This window comes from Ranitomeya imitator, chromosome 2 (genome assembly GCF_032444005.1).
Source record: "Ranitomeya imitator isolate aRanImi1 chromosome 2, aRanImi1.pri, whole genome shotgun sequence".
Taxonomy (NCBI): Eukaryota; Metazoa; Chordata; class Amphibia; order Anura; family Dendrobatidae; genus Ranitomeya; species Ranitomeya imitator.
Window position 1 is genome coordinate 48,855,604 of NC_091283.1, and position 22,881 is coordinate 48,878,484.

At 41.6% G+C, this 22,881-nt stretch overlaps 1 protein-coding gene across 3 annotated transcripts in view; it reads left to right on the forward strand.

The window, feature by feature from the left end:
• Positions 1–16,102, forward strand: part of LOC138661767 (cytochrome P450 2G1-like) — an 82,475-nt gene extending 66,373 nt beyond the window's left edge. For all 3 annotated transcript variants that reach the window (XM_069746671.1, XM_069746669.1, XM_069746670.1), the window contains 3 exons: positions 4,370–4,557; positions 14,385–14,526; positions 15,579–16,102. In XM_069746671.1, the coding sequence (XP_069602772.1) occupies positions 4,370–4,557; positions 14,385–14,526; positions 15,579–15,763 (515 nt within the window). In that variant the 3' untranslated portion in view covers positions 15,764–16,102. The remainder of the gene's footprint in view (positions 1–4,369; positions 4,558–14,384; positions 14,527–15,578) is intronic.
• The last annotated feature ends 6,779 nt before the right edge of the window (positions 16,103–22,881 follow it).

Genomic DNA, 22,881 nt, shown 5'->3' on the forward strand with positions numbered 1-22,881 from the left:
GCATAACACTTAATATCAGAGCAAAAGATATTATCTAAATTATATGCAGAAGAAGGCTAAGCAGTGTATGGGGGTGAGTCCGTTCCTCCTCGTGGTGCCCCTGGATAAAGCCTTATGCTGCAGGCCAAACTGAACGCGGACAAATGTAACTTTTGTGACAGGCAGAACGTAAGGTGTAATCTTCAAACTTTTATAGATAACAACTACGGCAATGCCTGTCACAAATGAGGATATGATGAAGAAGTAGAATAGGAAGAATAATAATAGTTGAATAAAATTAATATGAAGAATGTAATCCAAAAAAAAAATAGGTAGAAGATGAAGAAGAAGATGAATAAGGTGAAGAAGAAGTTGATGTCAAAGATGCTGATGATGATGAAGATGAAAGTGTGGGAAAAGTAAAAAAAAGAAGGGGAAGGGCGTGGAATAGTGAAACATCAATATCGGACAAAATAAAAAAAAAATTACATAGTCAATATTTTTGTCACTCCGAACGTCTTTAAAAAAAAAAAAATCATGCTATTCTATTTGATTGGGCTAAACCTCTATGCCTTTAATGTCTCCGCCACCTCCCCAAATACATCCTACATTATTCTTAGTTGTTTTCCTTCATGTAGAATGAACCTACAAGGAAAGAAAGGGTTTATTTTAATTCCGATATTTTGGTCCCATTGACTTGCATTGGGATCGGGTATCGGTATCGGCGATATCCGATATTTTTTGAATATCGGCCGATCCAATCCGATACCGATACTTTCCGATATCGGAAGGTATCGCTCAACACTAGTCCCTATTAATAGAAAAATAGTATTCTAAATCAGATTTTAAGCTTTCTGACCCATTATTCATACTGTTCATAACATGTCTAACTTGAAGATATTTCAAAAAGTCTCTCTTATTAATGCTACTAAATGGTGGCCCGATTCTAACGCATTGGGTATTCTAGAATATGTATGTAGTTTATTTATGAAGATTTTAGAATAATACAATGAACACACAGGATTCGGCTGGCCGGGCGCGACCAATTAGCAAAGCGTGGTTCAAATCCCGCCCCAATTTGCGGCCGAAGTGAGCCTGTCGCTGATTGTTCATGGCCGGCCACGTAGTATATAGCACAGCCACATAGTATATAACAGCCCACGTAGCATATAACAGCTCACGTAGCATATAACACAGCCCACGTGGTATATAGCACAGCCACATAGTATATAGCACAGCCACGTAGTAAATTGCACAGCCACGTAGTAAATTGCAGAGCCATGTAGTATATTGCACAGTACATGTAGTATATAGCACAGCCCACGTAGTATATAACACAGCCCACATAGTATATAGCACAGCCCACAGACTTTATAGCACAGCCACATAGTATATTGCACAGCCCGGTAGTATATTGCACAGCCACATAATATATTGCACAGCCCACGTAGTATATTACACAGCCACACAGTATATTACACAGCCATCGTAGTAAATTACACAGCCACGTAGTATATAGCACAGTGCACGAAGTGAATAACACAGCCCACGTAGTATATTGCACAGTCGCATAGTATATTGCACAGCCACGTAGTATAACACAGCCACATAATTTATTGCACAGCCACATAGTATGTAGCCCAGCCCACGTAGTATATTTCACAGCCATGTAGTATATTACACAGCCACGTAGTATATTGCACAGCCACGTAGTATATAGCACAGCCCACGTAGTGTATAACACAGCCCACATAGTATATTGCACAGCCACGTAGTAAATAACACAACTACATAGTTTATAACACAGCCATGTAGTATGTAGCACAGCCACATAGTATATTGCATAGCCACATAGTATATTGCACAGCCATGTAGTATATTGCACAGCCCACATAGTATATTGCACAGCCACATAGTATGTTGCACAGCCACGTAGTATATTGCACAGCCCATGTAGTATATTGCACAGCCACATAGTATGTGGCACAGCCCACATAATACATTGGACAGCCACGTAGTATGTTACACTGCCCACATAGTATATTACACAGCCACATAGTATATTACACAGCCACTTATTTTATTGCACAGCCATGTAGTATGTAGCACAGCCCACGTAGAGCATTGCACAGCCACGTAGTATATTGCACAGGCACGTAGTATATTGCAAAGCTCACACAGTTTATAGCACAGCCACGTAGTATATTGCACAGCCACGTAGTGTATAACACAGCCCACATAGTATATAGCACAGCCACGTAGTATATTGCACAGCCATGTAGTATAACACAGCCACGTAGTTTATTGCACAGCCATGTAGTACAGCTCACGTAGTATGTAGCACAGCCCGCGAAGTATGTTGCACAGCCACGTAGTTTATTGCACAGCCACGTAGTATTTAGATAGCCCACGTAGTTTATTGCACAGCCACTTAGTATATTGCACAGCCATATAGTATAACACAGCCATGTAGTTTATTAGACAGCCACGTAGTATGTAGTACAGCCTTATAGTATGTAGTACAGCACATGTAGTATATTGCTCAGCCATGTATTATATTGCACAGCCACGTAGTAGGTAGCACAGCCCACGCAGTATATTACACAGCACGTAGTATACTACACAGCCCACGTAGTATATTGCACAGCCACATAGTATATATATCAGCCCACGTAGTGTATAACACAGCTCACCTAGTGTATAGCACAGCCACGTAGTTTATTCCACAGCCACTTAGTATATAACACAGCCACGTAGTTTATTGCACAGCCACGTAGTATGTAGCACAGACCACGTAGTATGTAGCACAGCCCACATAGTATATAGCACAGCCACGTAGTATAATACACAGCCCACATAGTATATAGCACAGCCCATGCAGTATATTACACAACCTTGTAGTATATTACACAGCCTACGTAGTGAATAACACAGCCACGTAGCATATTGCACAGCCACATAGTGTATAACACAGCCCACATAGTATAGAGCAATGTGGGCACCATATCCCTGTTAAAAAAAGAATTAAAACAAAAAATAGTTATATAAAAATAATTATATACTCACCCTCCGGCGGCCCCCGGATCCAGCCAAGGCCTTTCCAGCTCCTTGGTCCCAAGAATGCATTGCGGCAATAACACGTGATGATGTAGCGGTCTCACAAGACCGCTACCTCATCTCCGGTCATTGCCGCATTGCATTCTGGGGACCGAGGAGGAGCACAAGGAGCGGGAAATTCCTGGTCTGGATCCGGGGGCCACCGGAGGGTGAGTAGTAAATAATGATTTTATTTTTTTTTATTATTATTTTTAACATTATATGTTTTTACTATTGACGGAAGTGACCCTTAGATGATTATATAGTAGATGCAAGTATTTATCCACCAGTGAAGAAAACGGAGATAGAGCATTAGCTTGCGTCAAGTTCCCCAATTGAGTTATTCCTTTTTCTATCCAATCATCTGGCTTAAGGAATGGGATGGCATACTGCAGTGTTTCAAGCGGAACATTATCCAATCTAAAGGGGACTACTTTTATCCTATATAATTGTAGGGGAAGTATTGGGAGAGAAATTCCTAGATAATCTTAGGTGCCATAGGAAGTGGGACGATATGAGTACTTTTGTGTTACATTGTTTACATTTTGTTTATATGGAGTTTGAACATCTTTCCTCTCAGCTCCAGACCCAGATCTACTGTTATCAGTCTTGCAAAGTCATAAGTCCCTTTCCCACATCATTGGTTGTTTAAAGAGCAGTTCTCCTATTCACCACTCACTTTTTCAATGGCCCTTTAATCTCTATATACAAATACAGTGATAAAAGTGTAAATTTTAGAACATGCCACTGTCAGACCTGACTGTTTTACAGATGCACATTCAACTCAGAAGAAGGATGAATCTACTAAACTAGAAATGTCAATCAAGAAGGAGTGATGGTTTCTTAGCAACAAGGAACTGAATAGCCTGGGAAGTTGTGGGCTCCTAAAGACACATATTGAGCATACCAATTTTAGGCTATGTGCCCAAGATCAGGACATAACAAAGTTTTGGAAGTAGCACATTTTAGCTGCATCCAAAACGTTGCATTCTAATCACTCAGGTAAATCCACATGTGTTCATTGAACAATGAGGATTTATCGCATATAATGAGCACAGTGGGCATCAGGTTTCTATAAATCCCATCCACTGTGCTTGTAACCAATAACTCAGCAGTTTGGACACATCACAGGTGAGCTGCCTCAAAACTGCTGCTATTCTGGATTGTGGGCACATACCCTTAACTTTTCAAACAATCTTCAGCTGTTATTTGGTTGTAATTGCAAAATAGATATAATTTGAATATAATTCTAGATTGAAAAATATTTCCATTGTTCCATTTTTGTTAACTTCAGAGAAGATCCACAATGAAATTGACAATGTAATAGGGAAAGATCGCTGTCCATCAATAGAAGACAAAAGTAAAATGCCGTATACAGAAGCCGCAATCCACGAGATCCAGAGATTTGCTGATATTGTTCCTGCAGGAGTTCCACATGCTGTCAGCAAGGACACAACCTTCAGGGGATTTCACATTCCAAAGGTAGTGTATGCTGCTCCTCTCAATCTTTTGATCATATTTGACAGCCTTTGGTGGTTGGTATCAGCAAGATGGGTAGCTTAGTGGTATGAGAAGAGTGAATTCACAAATTTTCAAACATGGTCACTCTCTCTTTTAGGGATCTTGGCCCTCCATGCACCAAACTCCACCCAATAGTTTTTCCAAGTCTCAGTCTCAACCTTTCAGAAGCATAAGAACCTTCTCAGGGCCAGAAAGATTTCTTAACTGTAGTTCAGGAGGTCTCACCTTTTTTTCTGGATCTTCCTGAACATACAATCTTCTAAGTTTATGAATCAAATGCAGTATGTAGGAATCGAATAAATCGGACAGGATTGGATCCCTTTGTCTCGAGTGGCAGCCATACGGACAATGGGGGAAATAAGTATTTGATCCCCTGCTGATTTTGTAAGTTTGCCCACTGACAAAGACATGAACATGCTATACTTTTAAGGATAGGCTATTTTTAACAATGAGAGATGGAATATCAAAAGTAAAATCCAGAAAATCACATTGTATAAACTATATAAATTTATTTGCATTTTGCAGTGAGAAATAAGTATTTGATCCCCTATCAACCATTAAGAGATCTGGCTCCTACAGAAAAGTTAGACGCTCCTAATCAACTCAAGACCTGCATTAAAGACAGCTATCTTACATAGTCACCTTTATAAATAACTCCTGTCCACAGACTCAATCAGTCAGACTCTAAAGGTACCTTCATACATAACGATATTGTTAACGATATCGTTGCTATTTGTGACGTAGCAACGATATCGTTAATGAAATTGTTATGTGTGACAGCGACCAACGATCAGGCCCCTGCTGGGAGATCGTTGGTCGCTGAACAAAGTCCAGAACTTTATTTCGTCGCTGGACTCCCTGGAGACATCGCTGGATCGGCGTGTGTGACACCGATCCAGCGATGTCTTCACTGGTAACCAGGGTAAACATCGGGTAACTAAGCGCAGGGCCGCGCTTAGTAACCCGATGTTTACCCTGGTTACCATGCTAAAAGTAAAAAAAAACAAACACTAGATACTTACCTACCGCTGTCTGTCCTCCAGCGCTGTGCTCTGCTCTCCTCCTGTACTGGCTGTGAGCCGGAAAGCAGAGCGGTGACGTCACCGCTCTGCTTTCCGGCTCCCAGCCAGTACAGGAGGAGAGCAGAGAAGCAGAGCGCAGCGCTGGAGGACAGACAGCGGTAGGTAAGTATCTAGTGTTTGTTTTTTTTTACTTTTAGGATGGTAACCAGGGTAAACATCGGGTTACTAAGCGCGGCCCTGCGCTTAGTTACCCGATGTTTACCCTGGTTACCGGCATCGTTGGTCGCTGGAGAGCGGTCTGTGTGACAGCTCTCCAGCGACCAAACAGCGACGCTGCAGCGATCCGGATCGTTGTCGGTATCGCTGCAGCGTCGCTTAATGTGAAGGGGCCTTAACCTCCACAACGTGGCCAAAGAGCTTTGTAAGGATGTCAGAGACAAGATCATAGACCTGTATAAAGATGGAAAGGGCTACAAAACCATAAGTAAGATGCTGGGTGAGAAGGAAACAACAGTTTGTGCAATAGTAAGAAAATGGAACAAATACAAAATGACTGTCAATCGACATCGATGTGGGGCACCATGCAAAATCTCACCTCTTGGGGTATCCTTGATCACGAAGAAGGGGAAAGATCAGCCTAAAGCTGCACAGGGGGAGCTTGTTAATCATCTCAAAGCAGCTGGGACCACAGTCACCAAAAAAGACATTTGTAACACATTACGCATTAAAGGTTTAAAATCCTGAAGTGCTTGCAAGGTCCCCCTGCTCAAGAAGGCACATATGCAGGCCCATCTGAAGTTTGCCAATGAACACCTGTATGATTCTGTGAATGAATGGGCGAAGGTACTGTAGTCAGATGAGACAAAAATTGAGGTCTTTGGCATTAACTCAACTTGCCGTGTTTGGAGGAAGAGAAATGCTGCCTACGACCCAAAGAACACCATCCCCACTGTCAAGCATGGAGGTAAAAACATTATGTTTTGGGGGTGCTTCTCTGCTAAGGGCACAGGACTACTTCACTGCATCAATGGGAAAATGGATGGAGCCATGTACCGTAAAGTCCTGAGTGACATCCTCCTTCCCTTCTCCAGAACATTAAAAATGGTTTCAGCAAGACAATCACCCAAAACATACAGCCAAGGCAACAAAGCAGTGGCTGAAAAAGAAGCACATTAAGGCCATAGAGTGGCTATAGAAAACTTATGGAGGGAGCTGAAGCTTGAAGTTGCCAAGCGAAAGCCTCAAAATCTTAGTGATTTAGAAATGATCTGCAAAGAGGAGTGGATCAAAATTCCTATTTACATGTGCGCAAACCTCATCATCAACTACAAAAAACGCCTGACTGCTGAGCTTGCCAACAAGGGTTTTGCCACCAAATATTAAGTCTTATTTGCCAGAGGGATCAAATGCTTATTTCTCACTTCAAAATGCAAATACATTTATATAACTTAAACAATGTGATTTTTCTGGATTTTATTTTTGATATTATATCTTTTAATGTTAAAATTAACCAATCCTAAAAATTATAGACTGTTCATGTCTTTGTCAGTGGGCAAACTTACAAAATCAGCAAAGAATCATATATTTATTCCCCCACTGTATAGTGTGTGTAAGTTTTTATAGTCAACAGGTTTCTCTCTCTCTTTCTTGCTCACTGTGTCTCTATCTCCTATGGAGTGTGAGCTGTTATGATCATGAGGGCCCTTTTCTATCTCTTCTTTAGTTTGTAAGCTATTATGGTGAGCATGGTCTTCTTTCCTATAGAGTGTAAGCTCTTATGTTCTGCAGCTTCCTCTCTCTCTTTCCTGTAGTTGTAAGCTCTTATGGTCAGAGTAGTTTTCTCTCTACTGTAGAGTGTAAACTTTTATGATCAGTAGGGTCCTCTCTTTCTCATCTGTAGTGTGAAAAATCTTCTTATGGTCAGTGGGGTCCTCTCTCTCTCATCTGTAGAGTGTAAGCTATCATGGTCACCGAAGCTCTTTCTCTTCTCTCCTTTACATATATTTTCCAAGCAAATACAAGCTTTCCAATATGGAAATTCACACAAATTTACTGAAAATCTAATTTGGAGGAGAAATTTGGCAAACTCAGTGAATTTAAATTTTAAAACATGTGCTCAACCTTACATAGGACTGATCTCATGAGGAGAATGGTAAAGAGGAAGGTGACTTATATTTTAGAAGTTAACTCATCTCCTGGAATGCAAACCAGGGTCTCGGAAAGTTTTGTGGTTTGATCTCCTTTTGCAGGGATTGTCCGGTCAATATCAATAAGTCTACAGTCTCTCTGTGTGACTGCAGAATTATGAATTTCCTCAGTACACACACTTTACGCTGCAGTAATTCACCATTTTTTAAGTCAGGACCAGAAGCTATATATGTGTTATACATAATCCCTGCCAGAGCCCGTCCAGTTGGCGTGGCGTCGCTTCCATACACTAGTATGGACTGGGGCAGTGCCCTCTAGTTGGCCACACCCACTGGACTACTGTGTTAAGGACTCACTGCTACTCATTAAAAGAGCAACTAAAATTTCAACTTTAAATGAACTAGGCCCCATCCATCTACCTGCTTACTTCCAGATACCTAAGTGTTGCTAACAACCCTGTATTGTGTAGTGCAGAATCATACATCTTAAAACAAACATTCACATACATTAAGCATTTAGCATAATACATTTTCCTCTTGCTCCCTCTTGTCTTTGAGTTGGTCTTAACCCCTTTACCCCCAAGGGTGGTTTGCACGTTAATGACCGGGCCAATTTTTACAATTCTGACCACTGTCCCTTTATGAGGTTATAACTCTGGAACGCTTCAACGGATCCCAGTGAATCTGACATTGTTTTCTCGTGACATATTGTACTTCATGACAATGGTAAAAATTCTTTGATAGTACCTGTGTTTATTTGTGAAAAAAACGGAAATTTGGCGAAAATTATGAAAATTTCGCAATTTTCCAACTTTGAATTTTTATGCAATTAAATCACAGAAATATGTCACACAAATTACTTAATAAGTAACATTTCCCACATGTCTACTTTACATCAGCACAATTTTGGAACCAAAATTTTTTTTTTTTAGGGAGTTATAAGGGTGAAAAGTTGACCAGCAATTTCTCATTTCTACAACACCATTTTTTTTTTAGGGACCACATCTCATTTGAAGTCATTTTGAGGGGTCTGTATGATCGAAAATACCCAAGTGTGACACCATTCTAAAAACTACACCCCTCAAGGTGCTCAAAACCACATTCAAGAAGTTTATTAACCCTTCTGGTGCTTCACAGGAATTTTTTGAATGTTTAAATAAAAATGAACATTTAACTTTTTTTCACAAAAAATTTAATTCAGCTCCAATTTGTTTTATTTTACCAAGGGTAACAGGAGAAAATGGACCCCAAACATTGTTGTACAATTTGTCCTGAGTACGCCAATACCCCACATGTGGGGGTAAACCACTGTTTGGGCGCATGGCACAGCTCGGAAGCGAAGGAGCGCCATTTGACTTTTCAATGCAAAATTGACTGGAATTGAGATGGGACGCCATGTTTCGTTTGGAGAGCCCCTGATGTGCCTAAACATTGAAACCCCCCACAAGTGACACCATTTTGGAAAGTAGACCCCCTAAGGAACTTATCTAGAGGTGTGGTGAGCTCTTTGACCCACCAAGTGCTTCACAGAAGTTTATAATGTAGAACCGTAAAAATAAAAAATCATATTTTTTCACAAAAATTATCTTTTCGCCCCCAATTATTTATTTTTCCAAGGGTAAGAGAAGAAATTGGACCCCAAAAGTTGTTGTACAATTTGTCCTGAGTACGCTGATACCCCATATGTGGGGGTAAACCACTGTTTGGGCGGATGGGAGAGCTCGGAAAGGAAGGAGCGCCGTTTGACTTTTCAATGCAAAATTGACAGGAATTGAGATGAGACGCCATGTTGCGTTTGGAGAGCCACTGATGTGCCTAAACATTGAAACCCCCCCACAAGTGACACCATTTTGGAAAGTAGACCCCCTAAGGAACTTATCTAGAGGTGTGGTGAGCACTTTGACCCACCCAGTGCTTCACAGAAGTTTATAATGTAGAACCGTAAAAATGAAAAATCATATTTTTTCACAAAAATTATCTTTTCGCCCCCAATTTTTTATTTTTCTAAGGGTAAGAGAAGAAATTGGACCCCAAAAGTTGTTGTACAATTTGTGCTGAGTACGCTGATACCCCATATGTGGGGGTAAACCACTGTTTGGGCGGATGGGAGAGCTCGGAAAGGAAGGAGCGCCGTTTGACTTTTCAATGCAAAATTGACAGGAATTGAGATGGGACGCCATGTTGCGTTTGGAGAGCTCCTGATGTGCCTAAACATTGAAACCCCCCACAAGTAACACCATTTTGGAAAGTAGACCCCCTAAGGAACTTATCTGGATGTGTGGTGAGCACTTTGACCCACCAAGGGCTTCACAGAAGTTTATAATGCAGAGCGATAAAAATAAAACAAAATTTTTTCCCCACAAAAATTATTTTTTAGCCCCCAGTTTTGTATTTTCCCTAGGGTAACAGGAGAAATTGGACCCCAAAAGTTGTTGTCCAATTTGTCCTGAGTACGCTGATACCCCATATGTGGGGGGGAACCACCGTTTGGGCGCATGGGAGGGTTCGGAAGGGAAGGAGCGCCATTTGGAATGCAGACTTAGATGGAATGGTCTGCAGGCGTCACATTGCGTTTGCAGAGCCGCTAATGTACCTAAACAGTAGAAACCCCCCACAAGTGACACCATTTTGGAAAGTAGACCCCCTAAGGAACTCATCTTGATGTGTTGTGAGAGCTTTGAACCCCCAAGTATTTCACTACAGTTTATAACGCAGAGCCATGCAAATAAAAAATATTTTTTTTTCCACAAACATTATATTTTAGCCCCCAGTTTTGTATTTTTCCAAGGTTAGCAGGAGAAATTGGACCCTAAATGTTGTTGTCCAATTTGTCCTGAGTACGCTGATACCCGATATGTGGGGGGGAACCACCGTTTGGGCGCATGGGAGGGCTCGGAAGGGAAGGAGCATCATTTGGAATGCAGACTTAGATGGATTGGTCTGCAGGCGTCACATTGCGTTTGCAGAGCCCCTAATGTACCTAAACAGTAGAAACCCCCCACAAGTGACCCCATATTGGAAACTAGACCCCTCAATGAACTTATCTAGATGTGTTGTGAGAACTTTGAACCCCCAAGTGTTTCACTACAGTTTATAACGCAGAGCCGTGAAAATAAAAAATCTTTTTGTTTTCCCACAAAAATTATTTTTTAGCCCCCAGTTTTGTATTTTCCCAAGGGTAACAGGAGAAATTGGTCCACAAAAGTTGTTGTGCAATTTGTCCTGAGTACGCTGATACCCCATATGTTGGGGTAAACCCCTGTTTGGGCACACAGGAGAGCTCGGAAGGGAAGGAGCACTGTTTTACTTTTTCAACGCAGAATTGGCTGGAATTGAGATCGGACACCATGTCGTGTTTGGAGAGCCCCTGATGTGCCGAAACAGTGGAAACCCCCCAATTATAACTGAAACCCTAATCTAAACACACCCCTAACCCTAATTCCAACGGTAACCCTAACCACACCTCTAACCCTGACACACCCCTAACCCTAATCCCAACCCTATTCCCAACTGTAAATGTAATCTAAACCCTAACCCTAACTTTAGCCCCAACCCTAACTGTAGCCCCAACCCTAACCCTAACCCTAGCCCTAACCCTAGCCCTAACCCTAGCCCTAACCCTAACCCTAACCCTAGCCCTAACCCTAGCCCTAACCCTAGCCCTAACCCTAGCCCTAACCCTAGCCCTAGCCCTAACCCTAGCCCTAACCCTAACCCTAGCCCTAGCCCTAACCCTAGCCCTAACCCTAGCCCTAACCCTAGCCCTAGCCCTAACCCTAGCCCTAACCCTAGCCCTAATGGGAAAATGGAAATAAATACATTTTTTTTTATTTTTCCCTAACTAAGGGGGTGATGAAGGGGGGTTTGATTTACTTTTATAGCGAGTTTTTTAGCGGATTTTTATGATTGGCAGCCGTCACACACTGAAAGACCCTTTTTATTGCAAAAAATATTTTTTGCAATACCACATTTTGAGAGCTATAATTTTTCCATATTTTGGTCCACAGAGTCACGTGAGGTCTTGTTTTTTTGCGGGACGAGTTGACGTTTTTATTGAAAACATTTTTGGGCACGTGACATTTTTTGATCGCTTTTTATTCCGATTTTTGTGAGGAAGAATGACCAAAAGCCAGCTATTCATGAATTTCTATTGGGGGAGGCGTTTATACCGTTCCGCGTTTGGTAAAATTGATAAATCAGTTTTATTCTTCGGGTCAGTACGATTACAGCGACACCTCATTTATATCATTTTTTTATGGTTTGGCGCTTTTATACGATAAAAACTATTTTACAGAAAAAATAATTATTTTTGCATCGCTTTATTCTCAGGACTATAACTTTTTTATTTTTTTGCTGATGATGCTGTATGGCAGCTCGTTTTTTGCGGGACAATACGACGCTTTCAGCGGTACCATGGTTGTTTATATCTGTCCTTTTGATCGCGTGTTATTCCACTTTTTGTTCGGCGGTATGATAATAAAGCGTTGTTTTTTGCCTCGTTTTTTTTTTTTTCTTACGGTGTTTACTGAAGGGGTTAACTAGTGGGACAGTTTTATAGGTCGGGTCGTTACGGACGCGGCGATACTAAATATGTGTACTTTTATTGGTTTTTTTTTTTTATTTAGATGAAGAAATGTATTTATGGGAATAATATTTTTTTTTTTTTTTCATTATTTTGGAATATTTTTTTTTATTTTTTTTACACATTTGGAAAAATTTTTTTTAACTTTTTTACTTTGTCCCAGGGGGGGACATCACAGATCAGTGATCTGACAGTTTGCACAGCACTCTGTCAGATCACTGATCTGACATGCAGCGCTGCAGCCTTCACAGTGCCTGCTCTGAGCAGGCTCTGTGAAGCCACCTCCCTCCCTGCAGGACCCGGATCCGCGGCCATCTTGGATCCGGGGCTGGAGGGAGCAGGGAGGGAGGTGAGACCCTCGCAGCAACGCGATCACATCGCGTTGCTGCGGGGGGCTCAGGGAAGCCCGCAGGGAGCCCCCTCCCTGCGCGGTGCTTCCCTGTACCGCCGGCACATCGCGATCATCTTTGATCGCGGTGTGCCGGGGGTTAATGTGCCGGGGGCGGTCCGTGACCGCTCCTGGCACATAGTGCCGGATGTCAGCTGCGATAAGCAGCTGACACCCGGCCGCGATCGGCCGCGCTCCCCCCGTGAGCGCGGCCGATCGGCTATGACGTACTATCCCGTCCAGGGTCAGATAAGCCCAGGGCACCTCGACGGGATAGTACGTCTAAGGTCACAGAGGGGTTAAAATCAGTCTTTAGATTGATCTTCGGATATTCTGTCACTGACTATCCTCACACATTATTGATGTCACTGATGTGTATCGTGTTCCAAGTGACTAAGTGAGGTCTAGTCAAAGCCGGAAGACTCAAGGTCCAGGATTAGGGTTGAGCGACCTTTACTTTTATAGGATCGGGTCGGGTTTCACGAAAACCCGACTTTTTCAAAAGTCGGGTCGAGTGAAATCGGCCGATCCTATAAAAAAGTTGGGGTCGGGGTCGGCCGAAACTCGAAACACAATGCAGTGCATTGGGTTTCCATGGTTCCCAGGGTCTGAAGGAGCGGAAACTCTCCTTCAGGCCCTGTGATCCATATTTTAGTGTAAAATAAAGAATTAAAATAAAAAATATCGCAATACTTACCCTCTGACGCACCCTGGTACTAACCGGGAACCTTCCTTCCTTAGAATCAGCCTTCCAGGACCTTGCGGTGACGTCGTGGCTTGTGATTGGCCGCGCGGCCGCCCATGTGACCGCTCGCGCGACCAATCACAAGACGCGACGTCACCGCGACGTCACCGAAGGTCCTGGAAGGGCTGATTCTTAGGAAGGAAGGCTGCCGGAAAGAAGCAGGGCGCGTCCGAGGGTGAGTATATTCCTATTAGGTATATACTCACCCTCGGATGCGCCCTGCTTCTTTCCGGCAGCCTTCCTTCCTAAGAATCAGCCCTTCCAGGACCTTCGGTGACGTCGCGGCTTGTGATTGGTCGCGCGAGCGGTCACATGGGCGGCCGCGCGGCCAATCACAAGCCGCGACGTCACCGCAAGGTCCTGGAAGGCTGATTCTAAGGAAGGAAGGTTCCCGGTTAGTACCAGGGCGCGTCAGAGGGTAAGTATTGCGATATTTTTTATTTTAATTCTTTATTTTACACTTAAATCTGAATTCCAATACCAATTCCCGATATAAACATATCGGGAATCGGTATCGGAATTCCGATTCTAGATTTAAAAGATCGCCGACTCCATGGCCAACCCCACACAGGGGTCGGGTCGGGTTTCATGAAACCCGACCTTGCCAAAAGTCGGCGACTTTTGAAAATTTTCGACCTGTTTCGCTCAACCCTATCCAGGATCAATCCAAAGACTGAAAGAGCCAAGCAAAGGAGCTGTGGGGCCTGGAGGAACCTCGTAGCATATTAAAATGTCTTTTTGGGGCATTTTCAATTTGGACTAAATTTGATTTGGATTGAATCGATTCTGCCCAAGACAAATTTTGGCAGATTCGTTCATCTTTACTTCATAGGAATAACTAAACAGATCTCACTTTTAACACTTCCAGTTTTCTAGACATGCATATTCATACATTCACTTTCAGGGAAGCTTGGTGTTCCCAGTCCTGACTTCTGTTCTCAAAGACCCCAAACACTTCAAGAACCCAGAGGAGTTTGATCCCAGACGCTTTCTTAATGAGAAAGGCTGCGTTAAGAAGAGTGATGCCTTGATGCCATTCTCTACAGGTAAGATGTTATTACTTGATTGTGATTTGTGAATACTGAATTTAAGCTTGAGTATATGAAAATATATTTATATGGTTGGTTGACAGACTGGTATTAGGAAGATCGGAAATATTACTTGATATGATTTAGGAATCAATTGTTTGTGTGTTTTTAAACCCACTGAATTAATTTACATTTATCACATAAAACAGTTTAAGACACGACTCAAAGGTTTGATTTGGACTGATAAATTTGCGGCATCTCAGAAAAGTTTTGAGCTATTGTCTATGGTAGAAAGGTGCTAACCTGGCATGTCATGACTTTTAACCAGGGTTATCAACTTGATTTTGTACTATTTCTGAACGGTTTAACAATAAATCAAGGACAGGCAATATTTTTTACAGACACATTGTAATACCATGGTAAATCTTTAAGATTATCTAATATAAATTACTGGCAGCACGTTGAGACTTTTGACATTATTGCTAACTTCTAACCTTAAAGATGTTTTCCACGAATGATCATTTTTCTCCAAAAGCTCATTCTGGATGAAAATAATAAACTGAGCATTACTTATTTACTTGCTCAATTACTTTATTTGCTGCAGCGTCCGCACTTCACTGCTGCCTTCGATGATGGTTTACAGGCTGCACCGCTGACTCCACAACGCTGACTTCACAAATGACAGTAAATGTCCAAACTACAGCCAATAATTTGGCTCAGAGTTTTTGCTGATTTAGATGGCATGAGCACCAGAGTTTATTATTTGGCTGCGCACTGATGTCTGCTGTAATCGTAACATCATCCCTGCAGCCTGTGGACTATCACTGGAGGCAGTGGTGAAGACCGGCGCTGGAACGCAGTAAGTATTTAGTTCTCCAATTAGGGAAGTGAAATTTATATACTGACCCTTCAAATCATTCTTCAAACTGGATTATGCTGAAAAGAAAACAGGACGCCTGCCCATCCTCTGTTGATTTACAAAAAGGCAATTAAAAATGTTTTTTCGAAATCAAACAACGCCTTTAAATTGACTACTTACTGTATGGTGTTTGCGCTTTCCGTTTTCTCAGGCAAACGCATGTGTGTGGGAGAAAGCCTGGCTCGCATGGAGCTCTTCCTCTTTCTAACCACCATACTTCAGAAGTTTACCTTGGAGCCCACTGTAGACAGAAAGAATCTGAGCGTAAAACCCGAGCCCAACACCAATGGATCAAGACCTCAGTCCTACCAGATGAATGTTGTCCCTCGTTTCTGAGCTGAAGATGAACTTCTTTCCTAAAGGAACCTTAGAAGTTCCAGATCTTAGAAAATAAGAAAATTGCTCTAATATTAAAATATATAAATTGAAATAAATACAAAGATTGTGTGCAAACAATTATATTTTTTTATTCTATTTTTAATATCGACCATGCCTGTATGAGTGTACAAAATATCATATAGCTCTCAAGAACAGTAATCATTTAATGCTAAAAGAAAGATTAAGCTTGTATCACAACTGTTTTATTTTGATAATGTGTGCAAACTGTAAGGTGCTGCAGAATATGTAAGCGCTATATATAAAAATAAAGATTATTACCGGTTATTATTTATTTTATGGAAAGGAGTCACATCTTTTGGCTAAGTTCACATCTACACTGGAGGCTTTGTTTGTAGCTCAGCTATTTTGACCTGTAAAATAGTAGAAAAATGACAAAGGCTCAACTGAGCACATCATAGTCAACTGGGTCTGTCGGGTGCTACTATTGTCCATCGTGTAACTGCCATTAATTTCTGTTCCAACAATGGAGTGAAACAATAGGTTAAACAGGATAAATATGAATGAAGCTTTGTTTTGCTTGTTGCATGTGCATTATTTTGGTTAAAGTTCAGTCTTTAGGTATCTAATATTTCCCACGCGAACTGTTGATTTTTGGATCGTGCATATGAGCAGCAACTCAATGATGTATTCACCAGTCACACATTATCCAAAGTGGATCAGATAAAGAAAGATCAGGCAGATATCCTTTTCCATTTCCAACTCCTTTCCTTCTTAACTGAGTTCTTCTATTAACCAGTTGATACATCTATTTTTGTCAACAAATAAACATGACAATAATAGCCAATGGTCAATTTGTCCATTATAGTTCACTAATGATGAACATGACCATGACAATCAACTAATGCCATGATTGTCAAGTGGCAAATATGCGTCCGGCAAAAAAATGATCAAACTCTCCTTGATAGTACTGGATCGGTGGAGAATAATCTGTCACTAGTTTGGAGTGCTATGATAAATCAGTCATGGATTAATGGAGGAAAAACAGGTCTGCTGCATTACTGGCATGAATCTGATCAAGTAATAAATTAAACAAGTAGTACATGAGAAGTTTTTCCTTTCTTAATCCATCAATGCTTTTGATGTTCCAACCTGTGCAGCTAGGATTCCATCTATCTATGCCCGCTCAGTGTTGTGTCGCAGACAACTCCAAAAACACAGTTTTGAGCGGGCACCATCTAATACAGAGGTGTCAAACTGCATTCCTCGAGGGCCGCAAACAGGTCATGTTTTCAGGATTTCCTTGTATTGCACAGGTGATAATTTAATCACCTGCACAGAATGATTCCAGCACCTTGTGCAATACAAGGAAATCCTGAAAACATGACCTGTTTGCGGCCCTCAAGGAATGCAGTTTGACACCTCTGATCTAATATTAACCAAAGGGATCACCTACTGCATACAAAAATAGAATACAACCAAAAGAAGAAAAAAAGTGTATGCACGAGAACAAATGGGATCACCATAACAATATTGAAGTACAACAAGTAATCATTTTTATTGAGAACACCACACAACAACATTAAAAACACTTAAAAGGCCCCCACCACGTGGGTAGAGGTAACGGGTCTACAATAATTATTACAGAAAAATATCAGAAAAAAGTACACTGACAGGCCAACTTTGATATACAATATTGTCAGATCATGGTTTCACTTATTCTTAGGTCATAGATAGGCTGATATTTAACAAGAATGCAGCCATAATGCGTGACAAAAAATATAAATGCCCACCTAAACCAACAATAAATTAACATAAACCAAACAGAACACTATGACCCCACATATTTGGCATACCAAAGAGGGTACATACGACAGACTAGGTTAGTGTTTCAGACCAATAACTCAGATGACCTAAATGAGCTGATTATAATGCACAATAAGAATGATCAAAAATCAATTTACCTTTGTCAGGTACACACATGCTGTTATTTCATAATTGTAAACCTATGATACGTACACTGTGGTAAAAAATACCCTCAAAGACAATATGATACAACCTAAAACAAGGTGTCCATGCTGAAAAAGCCCATTGCACATAGCTCACAGTTGAAAATTGTGCAGGGTATCAACCCAAATTTCTGTAGCCTTACCCAGCCTAACATAGCAGTGACCCCTCACACACTTGGTATATTGGTATGCTGGACGTAGTGAATCTGGTTGGCTAAGTCAGTGTAACAGAGCCACGCGTATCGACGCAGCAAGCGTCTTCCTCAAGGTCAGAAGATGCCATACTGGTGTGTCCCCAACGTTTATATAACTATAAAACATTAATTAACCTACCAGGTGTAGGCAGTAATAGTGGCACCTCAACCGCATGTCGGCGTATTAGAATATCCACTGCGCAGACGCAAGAAGTTGGTACTAGCAGGACATCGTCCTCTCTCCCACAGCGCCTGCGCAAGCGGCAACATTTAATGGGAGCGCTTTAAAGTTGAACCGTGCAACCACTCTACCTGTACGCTAATGGCGCACATATCGTCCTCGGCATATTCCGGTAAAATAATCATTTCGCGGCAGAACATACAGCATTGCGGATGGGTTGCCATAGCAACTGTCCCGCACTTATTTCGCGCATGCGCAGATACCAAAGGACAGGCCCTCAGCCACAATGGCCCTGTGCCACCAGATAATATTAAGTTGACTTAACGGTCACCCAGTTTGACTTTGAAATATTTCAATAGCTGGTGTGACCATTGCTCTGTAGCACTTAGTGCTCATTGCCGATTGCGCATGCGCTTCAGTAAGATCGGCTCTTGTATTCTTTGGGTGCCCTGCACTATGATCATCAGCCCTTGATGTGTTATCTGGTGGCACAGGGCCGTTGTGGCTGAGGGCCTGTCCTTCGGTATCTGCGTCTGCGCAAAATAAGTGCGGGACAGTTGCTATGGCAACCCGTCTGCAATGCTGTATGTTCTGCCGCGAAATGAGTATTTTAACCGGAATATGCCGAAGATGATATGTGCACCTTTAGCGTACAGGTAGAGTGGTTGCACAGTTCAACTTTAAAGCACTCCCACTAAATTTCGCCGCTTGCGCAGGCGTTGTAGGAGACGGGACGATGTCCTGCTAGTACCAACTTCTTGCGTCTGCGCAGTGGATATTCTGATACGCCGACATGCGGTTGAGGTGCCGCTATTACCGCCTATACCTGGTAGGTTAATTAATGTTTTATAGTTATAACACCTTTTTGAGCTATCTTGTTCTCTAGCTACTTCTCCTTGATTAATCAGACATGACACCCACCCCTCTGACAGCCAAAACTCCAATGGAGAACACTAAGCTGCATCTTCCTTTTACTCTTCTCTTTGAATACGACCCAGATTGGCTGATTGCTGAGTACATATTGTAGTGCAGCGGTGTTCACACAGTGCAATAGGATAGGCAGGGACCCATGAGGGTTCAACATAAAATGTCTTTATTCCAGAAAACTCACAAAACAGGTAAGCGATATCCAACAGTACGAAGCCAGGTCCTCAAAACAGTCCATGTCCTAACGCGTTGCTGTGGGCCTGCCGTATCGCTTGGATGCATCAGCAGCTTTGATGTACCTGGCTCTGCGTTAACTTCACTCAGACCTGGCTTGCACAGAGCCTCCTGCTCTGTAGTTGGCTGAGAATCAAACAGAAACTGCAAGTGGCTATCTGTGAATGATATGAGCCAGTAGCCCACTGAGAGCCACGTGCGGCTTCTGTTTGACTCTCACTGTGGGTAAAATTACTATATTAGGCTACCGATGAAATCAATCCTCAGTTTTCACTGTGTCATACTGTGAGGACTTTCCATAAATATGTTTTTTTCTACTTGTGAATGCATATTTAATGTGGATCAATTTAGTATCCAAAAGAGTCGACTCTTTTTTGTGATTGAAACCAACTGATTCTGCTCACCAAAAAGAGGCCTGCCGATCACTAACCCTGACTTCAGGACAAGCTGAGACTGAGTAAGCACTGACAGCAGAAGTATTGTGCAACAGCTGTAACTGCACTTTACACTCGTCCAACCTGTGTTTATTGATTACGTGTTGGAACGCTGCCCTGTACTTGCACGAATATAAACACGCAAGGACACAAAACAGACGGAGCTGTAGGGACTGAGGCTCAAGATGGCTCTGACTATCTCAGCAACGATTCTCCTGGCTACTGGAGTCACTCTCCTTATTTATCTCATGAAATGGTGGGGTAGGGTCAAACAGAAGGACCTACCCCCAGGACCTACCCCTCTGCCCGGCTTGGGGAATATCCTCCAGATCAGCACTACAGAAATGCCACAGTCATTAATTAAGGTAAGAAAACTTATTTGTAATCTTACTTTTCAAACGGAACTGGTTATACAGTATTGTGATTCTTACCATAACTGTGATGTGAAAGTAACAGTAGTTCCAGCATAATCCTGTGATAGATAAAGGAAACCTTAGGGAATGTGAGTATTCTAGGTGAAATGCTGAGAGACAAAGAAAACCCTATATTAAGGGTCACCAATCTAACCCAAGAAGAGGTGCGAAACCGGCTAATTAAGATTAAAATAGATAAATCTCCGGGTCCGGATGGCATACACCCACGAGTACTATGAGGACTAAGTAATGTAATAGACAAACCATTATTTCTTATATCTAGGGACTCTATAGCGACAGGGTCTGTTCTATTGGACTGGTGAAATGTGGTGCCAATCTTCAAAAATAGCTCTAAAAGTGAACCTGGAAATTATAGACCTGTAAGTCTAACTTCTATTTTTGGTAAAATATTTGAAGGGTCTCTGAGGGATGTTATTCTGGATTATCTCAATGAGAATAACTGTTTAACTCCATATCATATATCCAAAAACTATAGACCAATAAATACATACGGTGCACCTCCAAAATTGCATAAACCAAAGAAGAAGGGAGTTACAAACCAAAAAGTAAAATTTAAGATATTTTATTTATAACAGATTAAAAGACAAAAAATTATTCACATAATTGTACAAAAAAGGGAATTGAAACAAGGCAGAGTGAACTCAAAGCAATCCATATAATAGGTAAAATTGCAAGATCAAATGTAGATAAAGAAATAAACTAATGCAACAGGTATGAAGCAAAAGTTCAACAGCAGGCTCTGGATTATAAAGGAAAATTTCCACAGAGTGAACACAAAGCTGCCTATAGAATATGATTGTGTCAGCCAGTAGGATGTATATAAATGGCCCCCAAATAAATAAAGGGTATGCAAATATTGCACAGTGTACTAGTTGTAATATCTATACCATAACGTGGTAAGTCCTGATAAAGTGCCAGTGCATTAATTAGATTAGGTTTAGATATAAATATTTATTTATTTAAGGGACATCTGAAGATTATTAGAAAGGCAGTAGCATCATGTTATTACCTGCTAACCGATGGATCGCCGTGAGAAGGATAACCCGGATGCTCGTTTCGCAACGTAGCTTCTTCCTTCACGACCCCCAGGATTGATTTTTGGGCTAGTATTTGACTTGGTGTGGGCAACGCTGACATTGTGATTTGCATTAGCCCTATATTTGTGTTGATCAGTAAGGGCATGTTACATTTATATAATACCGCTTTATTTCATCATATTATTAACCCCACATGGCTAAATGTCCTATCTGTGTGCCTCTTAAAGCACATTCTTTAGGGATATCACTGCCATTGCATGTTTAGTCTCAGTTTTCATTGACACATATAGGGAGCACATATGTTGATTATATACCATTTACCATTGTTACTCTTGCTTAATATATCTGTCCTGCCTCATAAATTATATCTTATAAGCATAGCAGTGTTTTTGTGTCTGCATTATGATTGTTAATGTAAATGTAAATTAAAATATCCCTCGTATCATTAACTTTAGTTTATTATTGATGTGTTCATCTGTTCAGTGTCCCTTGACAGTAATTTTGCTTTTTAATTAGTTTTATGTATTACTAAACAAAAGTTATTTTTTATTCTTATTGCATTCGGGATCTCCTCATATTTCCATATGTACCGTATATACTCGATTATAAGCCGACCCGAGTATAAGCCGAGACCCCTAATTTTGCCACAATAATCTGGGAAAACTTAATGACCCGAGTATAAGCCTAGGGTGTAAAATGCAGCAGCTACTGGAAAATTTCATAAATAAAAATAGATACCAATAAAAGTAAAAATAATTGAGACATCAGTAGGTTAAGTGTTTTTGAATATCCATATTAAGTCAGGAGCCCCATACAAAATACGCCCCATATAATTCTCCATACAGTTTATGATGGGCCCCATAAGATGCTCCATATTAAAATATGCCCCATACAATGCTGCACAAATGTTGATTATGGCCCCATAAGATGCTCCATACAGACCTTTGCCCCATATAATGCTCCACAAGTGCTGATTATGGCCCCATAAGATGCACCATAGAGATATTTGCCCCATATAATGCTGCACATGGCCCCATACAGATATTTGCTATATTCACCTGCTCCCCGTTCCACCGATGGGCGCCACTGTGTCTTCCGTGTCCTCTGCACTGATTGATCAGGCAGAGGGAGGCGCGCACTAATCACGTCATCACGCCCTCTGACCTGAGCTTCACTGCGGAGGATGGGGAAGACACAGCGGCGACCGGCGGTCAAACGGGGAACAGGTGAATATCGCACACTGTGCCCATTTTTTGACTGAAATTGCCCCTCTCGGCTTATACTCGAGTCATACCCAGGGTCAGCAGTGGAGGGGGAGTGGAGCTGTGTAATAATACTCAATTGCTCCTGGTGCCGTCCCTGCACATCTGTTCACCGGTGCCAGCAGCTTCTTCCTGTAGTGAAGCGGTCACATGGTACCGCTCATTACAGTAACGAATATGTGGCTCCACCCCTATGGGAGTGGAGTCTGGTCCATATTCATTATTTAGGCAATTTCAGCCTAAAAAAGTGGCCTGAAATTCTCAAATTATACTCGAGTATATAAGGTACTATGTAAAATGGGAATTGTGTGGTATTGACTGAGGGGCGATCTAATAACCATGTATAAGTATATAAGGGGACAATACAAATATCTCGCTGAGGATCTGTTTATACCAAGGAAGATGA